Source organism: Amblyraja radiata, chromosome 26, assembly GCF_010909765.2.
Source record: "Amblyraja radiata isolate CabotCenter1 chromosome 26, sAmbRad1.1.pri, whole genome shotgun sequence".
NCBI lineage: Eukaryota > Metazoa > Chordata > Chondrichthyes > Rajiformes > Rajidae > Amblyraja > Amblyraja radiata.
This window is the reverse complement of record NC_045981.1, coordinates 21204217-21219682: the sequence shown is the minus strand read 5'-3', so window position 1 is coordinate 21219682 and position 15466 is coordinate 21204217. Positions and strand designations below refer to the sequence as shown.

Below are 15466 nucleotides of genomic sequence, written 5' to 3'. Positions count from 1 at the left end.
TGGACGAATGCAATCAACCTGGCGTGCACAATCAAATAAGATTAAATAGAACAAGTTGTCCTACAACTATAGGCTGTGCACGCCATACGCAAGAAGAAGAAGACAGGATAGATATGATCTTAGTGTAAGAGTTCATTGAGAGATCAGCACCGAGAACCAGATTAAGTCTGTACATTCGCATTTCTATTTCTCTTTTTTTTCATTAGCACCGTGAATTATTTAGACGTTGTCCCAATGAGACCGACCCTCAGCACCAGCTACGTCCACGGTGCCATGAACATGCCGCTTGTTGGCAAAACTATCGGACAATGTTTTGATGAAACTGTGAATAGATTCCCGGATAAAGAGGCAATGGTGTTTCTGCGGGACGGAGTCAGGAAAACATTTGGGCAGTTAAAACAGGAGGTGAGAGATGGCTTCTTATTCATGGTTGTTCCAATTGTTCTTTAACACAGTTTGAACTGCAACCCCCTGTGGGGCAAAGCTTGGGGTAAAGGGAGTCACTGGAGTAAAGGGGAAATCATGGTCTGCCCAGATTGCAGTTCAGACTATTGCCCAATGTGATTCGCATGAAAGCTCCTGCCTTGGAATGGGAAGTACGACATCACATGTTACAAGCAGATATGATTAAGGCTGAGAAAAACTGTTATGAATAAATATTCTGAATAGTAATACGTAAATGTAAAATTGTGAGGGTGGAAATGTTAAAGACTAGAATGTATAGCTTTAAAGTGAGGGTTAAAATGTAAAGGAGATGTGCAGAGAATTTATTTTTGCGTTGTGGGTGACTGGAACGCACTGACAGGAGTGGTGGTGGAGGCCGAAAGGGGCATTTAAGAGGCTTTTAGAAAGCCTCATCGATATGCATGGGATATGGATCCTGTGCAGATAGAGATTTACTTGAACTTGCCATCATGTTTGACATGGACAATGTGGGCTGAAGGACCTGTTCCTCTTCTACGTACATATTGACTGAGAAACTTTCCTGTACACGCCTGATAAATACCATGCCATCTGAGCTGTTGGCACTTTGGCAGTCCCACCCTATATTAAGAAAGTCAGTCTTGCAGTTGTTTGCAATTTGCTACTATATTTTTTCCTCTAATTCCCCTTGACTAATTGGGAACCTGTAATACACTCCCAACAAGATGATTATTTCCTTTTTATTTCTCAGATGTACACATAAAGCCTCACCATCAGTAATGTAATCTCAGATTACTGCCCTGATGTTTTCTTAATCCCTCTTTTATCCCCACCTCTATTTCACCTTTACCCTAGAACATAATGTTCTAGTCTGGTTCCTCCCTTGGCCAGATTTCCATCATGGCTATGGGCCCAGTATTTATTTATGCCTTGAATTCATACACTTCACCTATCAGGCATCTTGCATTGAAATATGTGCAAATTAATCCAGTCTTTCCTTGTTCCTTGTCATGCTCGTGCCCATCCCTTCTACTGAAGTTGTTGTTATTGTCTTCTTTATCGACTTCCAGCCTCCCACCAGTCTCACTACTGCATTGTATCTTGTCTCCCTGCCGATCTAGTTTAGACCCTCCCTAGCACCTGCAGACCTGTCACTAGCACGTGGTATTGGGAGTAATCTGGAGATCACGCCCCTTGAGCTCCTGATTTCTAGCCGTAGTAACTCTTATATTCACTCTGCATATCCCCATCCCCTTTCCTGCTAAATAGACATGCATATGTAACATTATAGAGGTACATAAAGTCAACAAGGGCTTAGAGAAGGTTGTCCCCTTCAGTTCCTCCAACAGTTTTCTGATTCAGATTGTTGCACCTATTGTGTCTCTAATGTTCAACTGTTTCCTGAGAGATAATTCTTTATAAATAAGAACTGAGCAATAATGAAGAGAGATTCACTCAAGTAATTGAAGGGATTATGGATAAAATTAGACTAATGAGAAAGGCTTGTACATTCACCAGAAAATAGGGATGTTACAAAATTTTGAGGTGTTAAAAATCAAGCCTGCAATTTATTCCATCAGATAAAGCATAAAAAGAACTTTAATTTGATACCTAATTCACTTTAATATATTCAGTATTAAAAAAGTTATGGTCATTTTCATACTCGGAAATTAGCATCTTGTTCCCTATTGCTTTTCCATTAACTTAACACAAAAGCTGTGATCGAGGACAGTCAATTGACATAAAAGCCCATAACTTTCTTAAAAAATAAGAGAACTGAATGAAATGTTCAGTTATTATAGATTGAAGCATTCTGAAACAAATATGATACATCTTACTTGGATGACTAGAAATAAAAGTATATAATTTAGTTAATTACCCAATTACCTAATTGACCATTGTGACAGAAATAGTTATAAACACACAGACTGCCTAGAAAATTCAAAAATGTGATATTCTCAAGATCAGAACTTTAATATTATTGTAATATTTGCTGTGTACATAACAGACAGGTAAAGAAATTACAATTTCTAGCAAAAGACCAAGTTTTCATGGAGAAGATGAGCTGCTACATGTACATTGGCATATCATAATCAGTAGCATCATCATAATCCTCAGACTGTAACCAATAAGCAACTCTGTACACCTTGTTTCTCCTCAACCTTTCAATTTTGGCATTGTAAACTACAAGTTTTTGCTCCTCAAACAACGCATGACATGCTTTTCTGCCCACTACTTTCCCGTTCAGTCCGACCTTTTCCAAACGAGGTATACAAGCACATGTGTCCATTTTTAAGATCCCTCCTAAACACGGGCATGGCAGATAAATTCACTTCAAGGTGAGCTCTAGCTATGCTTGGCTGGGCATTTGGATTGACAATTTTGCATTTCTTCTTCAGAAGCACCCGAAAAATGTAAAGAAAAAAAACACTGAACAACATTAAGTGATTTTGTTCAACAAAATGCCTAACACAAGTTAAACGTTAAAACAAATAGTAAATACCCTACAATTCATGGTTGGGGAAAATCATGGTCTGCCCAGATTGCAGTTCAGACTATTGCCCAATGTGATTCGCATGAAAGCTCCTGCCTTGGAATGGGAAGTACGACATCACATGTTACAAGCAGATATGATTAAGGCTGAGAAAAACAGTTATGAATAAATATTCTGAATAGTAATACGTAAATGTAAAATTGTGAGGGTGGAAATGTTAAAGACTAGAATGTATAGCTTTAAAGTGAGGGGTAAAATGTAAAGGAGATGTGCAGAGAATGTTTTTTTGCGTTGTGGGTGACTGGAACGCACTGACAGGAGTGGTGGTGGAGGCCGAAAGGGGCATTTAAGAGGCTTTTAGAAAGCCTCATCGATATGCATGGGATATGGATCCTGTGCAGATAGAGATTTACTTGAACTTGCCATCATGTTTGACATGGACAATGTGGGCTGAAGGACCTGTTCCTCTTCTACGTACATATTGACTGAGAAACTTTCCTGTACACGCCTGATAAATACCATGCCATCTGAGCTGTTGGCACTTTGGCAGTCCCACCCTATATTAAGAAAGTCAGTCTTGCAGTTGTTTGCAATTTGCTACTATATTTTTTCCTCTAATTCCCCTTGACTAATTGGGAACCTGTAATACACTCCCAACAAGATGATTATTTCCTTTTTATTTCTCAGATGTACACATAAAGCCTCACCATCAGTAATGTAATCTCAGATTACTGCCCTGATGTTTTCTTAATCCCTCTTTTATCCCCACCTCTATTTCACCTTTACCCTAGAACATAATGTTCTAGTCTGGTTCCTCCCTTGGCCAGATTTCCATCATGGGTATGGGCCCAGTATTTATTTACGCCTTGAATTCATACACTTCACCTATCAGGCATCTTGCATTGAAATATGTGCAAATTAATCCAGTCTTTCCTTGTTCCTTGTCATGCTCGTGCCCATCCCTTCTACTGAAGTTGTTGTTATTGTCTTCTTTATCGACTTCCAGCCTCCCACCAGTCTCACTACTGCATTGTATCTTGTCTCCCTGCCGATCTAGTTTAGACCCTCCCTAGCACCTGCAGACCTGTCATTGGCACGTGGTATTGGGAGTAATCTGGAGATCACGCCCCTTGAGCTCCTGATTTCTAGCCGTAGTAACTCTTATATTCACTCTGCATATCCCCATCCCCTTTCCTGCTAAATAGACATGCATATGTAACATTATAGAGGTGCATAAAGTCAACAAGGGCTTAGAGAAGGTGAATAGCCACTCTTTCACAGATAGGGAAGTCTAATAGTAGAGAGCATAGCTTTAAGGTAAAATAGATTTTTTTTTTAAAGGAACTGAGTGAAAGGGAAATCTTTTAGGACCGAGATGAGGAAAACATTTTTCACACAGAGAGTGGTGAATCTCTGGAATTCTCTGCCACAGAAGGTAGTTGAGGCCAGTTCATTGGCTATATTTAAGAGGGAGTTAGATGTGGCCCTTGTGGCTAAAGGAATCAGGGGGTATGGAGAGAAGGCAGGTACAGGATACTGAGTTGGATGATCAGCCATGATCATATTGAATGGCGGTGCAGGCTCGAAGGGCCGAATGGCCTACTCCTGCACCTATTTTCTATGTTTCTATGAGTGGCAACTTTTTTCATACAGATGGTGGTGGGTACATGGAACTAGCTGCTAGAGAAAGTATTTGAGGCAAGTAGCATATCAACATTTAAAAGCCATTTGGACGGATACATGGATAGGAAAGGTTTAGAGGGATGTGGGCCAAATGCAGGCAAATGGGACAAGCTCAGTTAGACAGCTTAGTCGGCACGAACAGGTTGGGCCCACTTCAATGCTGCATGACTCTAGGACATTCTGACTCAGATCAGGAGAGTGATCTGTTAGATCACTGCCAACTGAAGCTCTATTCAAGCTCTGAAACCAACTCCTGCAGATGCCACCAGCAATGAGGTTGCCTGGAGAGGGTGAGGGATCGGTGGAGAGGGTGGGGGGTGGGTGGCATTTGAGGAGTGGGTGGAGGTAAGGGGTTAGATGGAGGGGAGGTTGAATAGAGGTTGGAAGATAGTTGGAGTGGTTAGGGGTTGAGTAGAGAGGGAGGGGGATGGGTGGAGCAGTTGGGGAGGGACTTACATGTTCACGTACGGTGAAGGCTATGTGGATGAAACAGTCCATGAGCACAGGCTGTGAGTTTACTCACACGGTCTAAACTAGCTTTCAGTTTCTAACTAGTAATATAACACCAGGTTCAACAATGATCCCATACTCAGGAGACATCCAGATTAAAGTCATTACAATATGACAGAATTTTGTATTGAACTCAAGGGTAACACAATTCATTCAGAATCTATAATCCAGTTCAAAAGATACATTGGTCATGGTAGTTTGGGAAATAATATTCACTGGTTCCATTTATCACATTCCTTACCTTATGACATTCCATTCCTGCAGCCGGTTGTGTCTCCACATATCACCTTCCAGACTCTGTCTCCACCCCCACCTCCACCTGCCCCACCTGGCTCCATTTGCCCCTTTCATCTGCATCCTTTGCTGTCTCTGCTAGTGTCTGTCTCTCAACTCATCATCCGTTTCCTCACATAGTTACACCTACCGTCTGTTAATTCCTTTCTCAACCCTTTCTCTCACTTCTCGATACTGGGTCTCCCCTCTCCACATGCAGATCCCGACCCGAAATGTTGCCTCTGCCTCCAAAAATGCTGCTTGTCCCCTTCAGTTCCTCCAACAGTTTTCTGATTCAGATTGTTGCACCTATTGTGTCTCTAATGTTCAACTGTTTCCTGAGAGATAATTCTTTATAAATAAGAACTGAGCAATAATGAAGAGAGATTCACTCAAGTAATTGAAGGGATTATGGATAAAATTAGACTAATGAGAAAGGCTTGTACATTCACCAGAAAATAGGGATGTTACAAAATTTTGAGATGTTAAAAATCAAGCCTGCAATTTATTCCATCAGATAAAGCATAAAAAGAACTTTAATTTGATACCTAATTCACTTTAATATATTCAGTATTAAAAAAGTTATGGTCATTTTCATACTCGGAAATTAGCATCTTGTTCCCTATTGCTTTTCCATTAACTTAACACAAAAGCTGTGATCGAGGACAGTCAATTGACATAAAAGCCCATAACTTTCTTAAAAAATAAGAGAACTGAATGAAATGTTCAGTTATTATAGATTGAAGCATTCTGAAACAAATATGATACATCTTACTTGGATGACTAGAAATAAAAGTATATAATTTAGTTAATTACCCAATTACCTAATTGACCGTTGTGACAGAAATAGTAATAAACACACAGACTGCCTTGAAAATTCAAAAATGTGATATTCTCAAGATCAGAACTTTAATATTATTGTAATATTTGCTGTGTCCATAACAGACAGGTAAAGAAATTACAATTTCTAGCAAAAGACCAAGTTTTCATGGAGAAGATGAGCTGCTACATGTACATTGGCATATCATAATCAGTAGCATCATCATAATCCTCAGACTGTAACCAATAAGCAACTCTGTACACCTTGTTTCTCCTCAACCTTTCAATTTTGGCATTGTAAACTACAAGTTTTTGCTCCTCAAACAACGCATGACATGCTTTTCTGCCCACTACTTTCCCGTTCAGTCCGACCTTTTCCAAACGAGGTATACAAGCACAAGATGTGTCCATTTTTAAGATCCCTCCTAAACACGGGCATGGCAGATAAATTCACTTCAAGGTGAGCTCTAGCTATGCTTGGCTGGGCATTTGGATTGACAATTTTGCATTTCTTCTTCAGAAGCATCCGAAAAATGTAAAGAAAAAAAACACTGAACAACATTAAGTGATTTTGTTCAACAAAATGCCTAACACGTTAAACGTTAAAACAAATAGTAAATACCCTACAAAAAAATCATATTCATCAGTGTCATCAAATCAATTAATCTAAATTCAATTACTAGATCTAAACATCTATCCCATACTTAAGAAAAGGCTAAAAATATTTATTTAAATAGCCAAAGTATCCAAATAACAAACTGATCCCATTCACACAAGAATTCACAATATAACATGATTTTTAAATCTCACTTTGTCATGAATTTCTATGCCAAATCGAAGGAATTGAATGTTTAATTCCCATAAATTTTACTCTGTTGGTTTATAACACTGCAGCAGGCAAGGGCCGTTTTGCACAGACATGTGTTCAAAATCCACAAACATCCACTCTCAAGATAGTCAAAATCTTTTTTTTTTTGCACAAACATGTCATAAGAACATCTAATAGATCTATATTTTGTGTAATTGTCTATCCATGATCAATATTTTCATACTAAATATCTGACTAAAAACTATGTACTGTGGAAATTTTATTCGTCCCTTCAATTCAATTTGTCCCTTCCCTCCTAAACCACCCCCTCCCCTGGTACTTTCCCTTGCAACTGCAGGAAATGCTACACTTGTCACTTTACCTCCCCTCTTGACTCCATCCAAGGAGCCAAGCAGTCTTTCCAGGTGAGGCAGGGGTTCACCTGCACCTCCTCCAACCTCATCTATTGCATCCGCTGCTCTAGGTGTCAGCTGCTCTACATCTGTGAGACCAAGCGTAGGCTTGGCGATCGCTTCGCCCAACAACTCCGCTCGGTTCGCACTAACCAACCTGATCTCCCGGTGGCCCAGCACTTCAACTTCCCCTCCCATTCCGAATCCGACCTTTCTGTCCTGGACCTCCTCCACGGCCAGAGTGAGTCCCACCGCAAATTGGAGGAGCAGCACCTCATATTTTACTTGGGCAGTTTACACCCCAGCGGTATGAACATTGACTTCTCCAATTTCAGGTAGTCCTTACTTTCTCCTTCCTTCCCCTCCCCTTCCCAGCTCTCCCACAGCCCACTGTCTCTGCCTCTTCCTTTCTTCTTCCCGCCCCCCACCTCCACATCAGTCTGAAGAAGGGTCTTGACCCAAAACGTCACCTATTCTATCACTCCATAAATGCTGCCTCACCCGCTGAGTTTCTCCAGCACTTTTGTCTACGAGCTATGATCTTTGGTTCCCAGGTCACCTGCGTGCCCCGTGACAGGCCGCAGTTCCCAGATCCTTCGAGTCCCTGGGACTGGCTGCAGCTCCCAGGTCCCAGTACGGCATAAGGATAGTAAGCCCGAGATTTACAAGAGATTTTACAAGTCTGACCAGAAATTTTGTAAAGCACGGAACTGGGGACAAATTGCTGGGTCTGCTGCCACGTTGTTTCTCAGCAGTAATCGGTTCTGATACATCGACGCGCTTTTGCAGGTGGACCAGATGGCTGCAGGGTTACTCGCCATTGGGCTGGAGAGAGGAGACCGGCTGGGCATGTGGGGGCCTAACATCTACGAATGGCTGTTGACTCAGCTGGCATGTGCACAAGCGGGCATCATAATGGTAAGCACAGGGACGGTGGTGGGCACTGGCCCGATCCACATGGCTGAACGCTGTCATGGGCAGGATAAGGATTGAACACAGCGGAAGGAGGAGGTAAGAGTGTGGGGGCGAGGATGGAGGGAGTGAGGATGAAGGGGGTGGGGGGGCAGAGGAGGGGGGGGGTGAGGCTGGAAGGTGTGCGGGAGGAGGCAAGGAGGAGGGGGTGATGGAGGAGGGGATGAGGGAAGAGCGGGAAAGGGTTGCGGGGGCGAGTGAGGGTGGAGGGGATGAGGGAGGAGGAGGAGGTGAGAATCGTTTGGAGCGTGAAATATCTCTCCTGATTCTAAAGCTTTGCTGAAAATTCAGTTAGCAAAAGAACTGTTGCTGCCTAAAAATATTTTGCAATGGGGGTGGGGGGTTAAGATGTGAATGCTGAGCAGCATAACATACTAGCTGAGAGGACTATTGCTAGTGAACACTGTCTTTTCATAACTCTACTCTTTTGTGTTTCCTCCCAGGCTCAAATCAATCCAGCGTACCAGGCACAGGAGTTGCAGTATGTTCTGAAGAAGGTACGGTGGGCTGTAATCAACGAAACATTTGTTTAAAAATATTAATTTTAGAGAAACTCCAATTCCTGCATCTGGGAAGGGAATAGATAGACAACCTTTCAGATTGGAACCCTTCTCGAGACCCTAAACGCATACCCAGACTCAAAGCGCAGTCTGAAGAAGAGTCCCGACATGAAATGCCGTCTGTCCATTTCCCTCCCCAGATACTGCCAGGCCCACTGAGCCCATCGTCCAGCACTGATTTTTGCTCAAGATGCTCTGCCTTGCATGTTGGATCTTGCGAACCTTGACTAGGAAACAAACCTGTTCCACAATCGGTGTTGATATCTAGTTGGCGCAGTGGTGCAGCTGTCGTGCTGCTGCCTCAGGACTGCAGAGATCCAGTTCGAGTCTTGTCTGTGTGGAGTTTGCAAGTTCTCCCTCTGACTGCATGGGTTTCCCCCGGGTGCTCCAGTTGTCTCCTACGTTCCAGTTAGTAGATTTATTACGATTGTAAATTGTCCCTTGTGTAGGGGATGGTGGGAGAATTAAGGGGGAGTTAGCGAGCATGTGAGCGAGAATAGGTTACAGGGAGATACATCAGGGAATGGTTCTGATGGGAATGCTCTTGGGGCTGGCATTGAATCGATGGGCTGAATGGCCTGTATTTAAAGGAAACATGAATCCAACATATAGGTGAGAACATGTCACTTCCTATCAGCTGCTCTCCCTGCACACAGCTGGGCAAAGCTGCAGAGCCAGCAATTCCTTGCACATCACCATCTGCAGCTCTCAACCTGCCTCTGATTCTGCCCCACGTGGAGAGGGTTTAAAACAAACCCAAAATGTAAACAGCCTGCGTCCCCTCCTCGCGATCTCCTCATCCGACTCTGCTGCTCCATCCTTGCCGTCTCTCCAGTGCCTTCCTGATCCGGACTCGCTGCCCCACTGACTCCAGCTGTTTACACTGAGTGCTCGGACCAAAAAGCCCTTGTAGCTGAGGAGCCGTAACCGAGGGCCACAGGATCTGTTGGCAGCAGGCGGGGACGTCCTGTTGAAGTTTCTGGACCAGTCTCACTCCTTCTCCCCCAGCAATATGACTTTTCTGTACGTTGTCACTGAAATTCTCCAGCTCTGTATCCTCTCTATGAACTGGTGGAGACATGTACCTTCCTGGTTCAGGAACAGCTTCTTCCCAATAGCCATCAGGCTATGAAACACTACAACCTCCAAATAAGCTCTGAATGACATAGACCCTAGATATTTCTATATATTTACATATAGAAATGTATATATGGAAATATAAACATACATGTATACATGTTGAACTATGTTTTCTCATTTATGATATTGTTTACAGTACTATATTTACATATTCTGTTGTGTGGCTGCAAGTAAGTCACTGTTCTGTCTGGGACCTATGACAATAAAACACTTTTGACTTGACTCTTGACCTCTTTGAACTAAAGCTTCCCACACTCGCCTATCATTTACAACTGGGGCCCATTTTACTGCCTGTGCAGAAAACATAGAAACATAGAAAATAGGTGCAGGAGTAGGCCATTCGGCCCTTCGAGCCTGCACCGCCATTCAATATGATCATGGCTGATCATCCAACTCAGTATCCTGTACCTGCCTTCTCTCCATACCCCCTGATGCCTTTAGCCACAAGGGCCACATCTAACTCCCTCTTAAATATAGCCAATTAACTGGCCTCAACTACCTTCTGTGGCAGAGAATTCCAGAGATTCACCACTCTCTGTGTGAAAAATGTTTTTCTCATCTCGGTCCTAAAAGATTTCCCCCTTATCCTTAAAAGTAAGTGATGGCTGTGGACCCTGCAGACTGGAACAGTGATGGTTCTGCTGTGTCTGATCTCCCTTCCCTGTGGGCAGTACCGACGACTCTGCTGCCCAATGCCCCATTGAGCCTCGCAAATTCTCTGGTGATTTGAACCTCTTCACAGGTTGGTCTATTTCTCTCCACAGGTTGGTTGTAAGGCACTGGTCTGCCCCATGGCCTTTAAAACCCAAAGGTTCTACGACATTCTGAAGCAGAGCTATCCCGAGCTGGAGAAGGCCACTCCCGGAGATCTCCAGAGTACCAGGTACCACTGCTCATAGGACACGGTGGCCTGGGATGGGCACAGTCTCCGACCATCACGGTTTGAGAAGGTCCAGATCAGTTCCCTCCTGACTGAAGGTCGGCACAGTGGCGCAGTGGTAGAGTTGCTGCCTACAGCACCAGAGACCCGGGTTCGATCCTGACTACGGGTGCTGTCTGTACGGAGTTTGTACGTTTTCCCTGTGACTGCGTGGGTTTTCTCCGTGTGCTCCCGTTTCCTCCCACACTCCAAAGACGTACAAGTTTGTAGGTTAATTGGCTTTGGTAAAACTGTAAACTGGCCCTTGTGTGCGAGTGTACATGGTGATTGCTGGTTGGCGTGGACTTGGTGGGCCAAAGGGCCTGTTTGCATGTTGTATCTCTAAAGTCTATAAAGTCTAAAGACAGGCTCCTGCACCAGGTGTCTCAGGTTTGTGAGAGTTTGCGGGACTGGGGAGAACCTGGTGAGAACTCTCCTAGCACCACCAGGAAGGATTAAAAACTCTCATCCTGTTTGAGCCTCTTCTGATCTGTTTCTTCTTCCCTGAATATTGGGAATCTCACACTGATTCCCTCAACTCAGCCACAGTCCATAGTGCAGAAGCTGCTTTGGCATTGAAATCAGCAATTTGTTGTCATCAGATTATACAGCCAGACCCCAGTGACCTGAAGGGAGTCTACAGCAGCAGGAAGTAGGTGGTCTATTCTAATGGCAGGGATAGGGCCAAGAATGATAACTGATGACAACTTTTTTCTTTGGAGCGCTGGAGGCTGAAGGGTGACCTTATTGAAGTGTAGAAGATCATGAGTAGCATGGAAAAAGGGAACGTTTACGGTTTTATACCGAGGGTAGTGGATTCTAAAACTAGAGGGCATAACCTTAAAATGAGAGGGAAGAGATTTAAAAGAACAATCTTTTCACTACTCTCTTAGTCTGTATCTGGAACGAGTTGCCAGAGAAAGAATCGTATATAATTTGGACAAATATATAGATAGGGAAGGTTTTGAGCGATATGGGCCAAAGACAGGCAAATGGGTCGAACCCAGCATGCCAACTTGGTCAGCTTAAACAAGGTGAGTTAAAGGGTGTATTTCCGTACAGCTGTGCAGCGTACTCCATGAATCTATGACTAAAACAACACTGACCGGACTTGTGCTTCTGTGCCAATGTCACAGGATGACCTAGAGTAGAACTGGCCAGAACGGATATAAACAGAGAGAGCAAGGTACCTAAAGCTGCAGAATTCAAGCCTAAGTCTTGAACCACTCTGCATCTTGCTGTACTTCCTCAACACAACCATAAGAGATGCAACCTCTGACCTTTATTTCCCACCATCCGGCAATCCAATCATTCTTCCCTGGTAATGCTGCCATTCACTTGCATATCCTCCAGTCCAGTGTACAGGTCGTTCTGTGATAATGCCTGCTTCCCCAAGGTGAATTGAATATAACGTCAATAATGACTTAAGGGAAACACAAAGAACTTCAGTTATTGATTAGCGAAAAGACTCATAAAGTGGTGGAGTAAATCTGCGGGTCTTTGCTAAGTAGGCAGGAAAATAAACATTGCTATTGAATTGCTATTGAAAAGACTTATTTCTAAATTCAAGCAGAGAAAATAACTTTGTTCTTGCATGTTTAAACTCTAGCCCCTAATCCCTCTCCCCCATTGACAGTTGATTTGTGCTTGTTTAGTCTCCCAGACCTCAAGACAGTAATTATGATCGGAGGCAAGCCCCCAGGGACACTCAGCTTTGAGGAGGTGTATCAGGCAGCTTCCAGCAGTCACCGTGAGCAACTGTTAAATGTGCAGAAGAAAATGTCCTTTGACGATCCAGTGAATATCATATTTACTTCGGTAAGCAAGCTTCAGTTTCATACTTTAGACTGGGCAAAACAATTTATATGAAACTGGTGTATGCACTGCGAATGGCGATGTTTTTAATGGAGTGGATAGAAGGTTGTTAGCTTGTTGGTGCCAATGCAAGAAAAGAGGGTCATCAAAGAACTTGGTTTTCTAAGAGTAGAAAAGGTGATGTTAACAGGGGAGTTTCCTTCATTTATGCCCAAGTTATGGGCTTCAGTGCAAGACCAATATTGTTCATCTCACACGCACTGAGACAGAGGTGCTGGAGAAAGTGCACAGTCGCGATGCCTCACAGGTTGATTTGGGAACAACTCTGACCAAGAACGCAAGAAATTTCACAGAGTTGTACACACAGAGCCCAGTCCGTCATGCAGACCAGACTTCCCACTATTGACTCCACCTATACATCACGCTGCCTCAGATAAGCAGCCAACATAATCAAAGACTTGTCCCACTCGGTCTTTCTTTCTTCTCCATGCTCCCATCTGGCAGAAGGAACAGTAGCTTGAAAGTAGGCACCACCAGACTCTTCCGAAGAACTCTGTCACTGGGATAACGGCCGACCACGCCTGCTGAAAAATTCGCCACATTCTTACGGCCACCTCAGAAATTAGAACAAATGTTAAACAAAGGTTTGACTGGATAAACTGCAGATCTTGGAATCTGGAGCAAAACATAAAGTGCTGGAGGATCTCCGTGGGTCAGGCAGCAACCGTGAAGGGAATGAACATGTGGTGTTTCAGGTTGGGATCCTATCTCAGACTAGCAAGATGGCAGCGAAGCCAAGTGGTGAGGAGAGACACATGGCTGTAGTGTTGAGTCTGAAGAAGAGGCCTGACCCGAAACGTTATCTGTCCATTCACTTTCCAGATAATGCCTGACCCGCTGTGTTCCTCCAGCACTTTATGGTTTAAATAAATGTTTATTCGAATAGCTGGTCTTAACAACATGATTTATGAAGGGAACTTGTGACATTGAAGTCTTTTTTCGTGTCCATCTTCCATGTTTCAAATGTTAACATCGCTGTCATCGTCCATCCTGCAAAGGACGCAAGCTTCCGGCAACAATCAGTGGGAGCCATCACTTGTTGCAATAGCAGAATTAGCTCAGGATACTTCCAGTTTCCAGCCCCGCGACGTGGACGCCTCTTCTAGGGGGCCGACATTGAAGTGACTGAAGCGTTTGGAAGTGCAGTTGCTTGTTATATTATCCTCACATCAATGTTTGCTCAGTGAATGACTCGTGCAACATGTTGGAATTTGGAATCTCTGGGGCTTCTGTCTCTTGAGAAGTGTAGAGGCTGTCAACTGCAAATTTTGATTGTACACTCAAAAATAATGCACCTTATTCTGGAGGTTTATTGTGTATATTTCTACCTTTCAGGATCTCTGTACTACGTAAATTGTGCATCTTTCCGAGCAAGAGTAGCCATTAAATTGTAGCAGAATGATCTCAATTATTGTCAATCAGCATTAAGTCAGTTGCCTCTGAGATCATAACATTCGAGAACCTGACATACACAATGCGTAATGGATTGTGTCTGTGCAAACAGATACATGCATCTAACGGTGGCTGCCCTTGCACTGACTTGAAGAACCAGTGAGGTTCGGAGCACCAGGTCCTAGTGTAAATGTGCACTGTCAAAAACAGAATGTCAGTCCACCTCGCTGGAGGTCCTTCAGGATTTGGAATGCACAGTGTCTCATGACTTGAATGTGGATTCATTATCCTGAGTGAGCAACAATATATAAAAAAAGTATTTTGTTGGACGACAGTACTCTGTAAACCCATGTATCCCCAGTACAGTAAACAAGTTTTTCATTTGCTATCAGCCATCTTTCAATCAGGTGCTGTTCAGTCCACCATCTAAACAGACAGGATAATGATCCTGACGGTGCACACAAGATCTGTTCATGCAATACGTGTATGGTGCGATCAACACTCACACACTTGTGAACATAAAGGAAAGGTCCACTGCTGGCAGCGATTAGTAACAGATTCCATGTCAAGAAATATCTCTGTAGCTTACTGTGCATGTTTGTGCTTTCTCCAGGGCACCACAGGAAGCCCCAAAGGAGTTACTCTCACCCACCATAATCTGGTCAATAATGCTCGTTCCATTGGGTACCGAATTGGCTACAGTTGGCGGGTGAGTACACATGGTTTGCCAGCAATATCTTTACATGCTGATGATATCTCATTATGGAAATACTTACTCTGTTTTGGGTCGCACATTTTAAATATTATTTTAAAATATATATAAACATTCCTTTGAAATATGTGTTAGAAATATTTTCCCAACTACACCAGCAAGAGTATTAAAGATATAACCTGAATGTTTATGCTCAAATAAATCAAAGAGTCAGAAAATCTCTGCAATAGCTTTACTTTCACCATGGTGATAGACCCAAGCAAATGCCGGCGCTATTTCTGACTGACAATACAGAGAATTCACACATATCTTTATACTCATAAACAGCCGTAAAACACATGGTTAGTAATTTTCCATTACATGAATGAAGGTTAGGGAGGCAGGGAATTTATAGGGAGGAGACCACCTGCCAAAGCAAAAATAAGACATTGTTTGGAAACACATATACAGGATGATAGCATTATCATGGAATG

At 43.2% G+C, this 15466-nt stretch overlaps 1 protein-coding gene across 1 annotated transcript in view; it reads left to right on the top strand.

The window, feature by feature from the left end:
* The first annotated feature begins 209 nt into the window (after positions 1-209).
* acsf2 (acyl-CoA synthetase family member 2) overlaps positions 210-15466 on the top strand; it is a 79443-nt gene continuing 64186 nt past the window's right edge. The window contains exons 1-6 of the mRNA XM_033044459.1: positions 210-405; positions 8213-8341; positions 8839-8892; positions 10860-10978; positions 12670-12832; positions 14895-14990. Coding sequence (XP_032900350.1) covers positions 235-405; positions 8213-8341; positions 8839-8892; positions 10860-10978; positions 12670-12832; positions 14895-14990 — 732 coding nt within the window. The 5' untranslated portion in view covers positions 210-234. The remainder of the gene's footprint in view (positions 406-8212; positions 8342-8838; positions 8893-10859; positions 10979-12669; positions 12833-14894; positions 14991-15466) is intronic.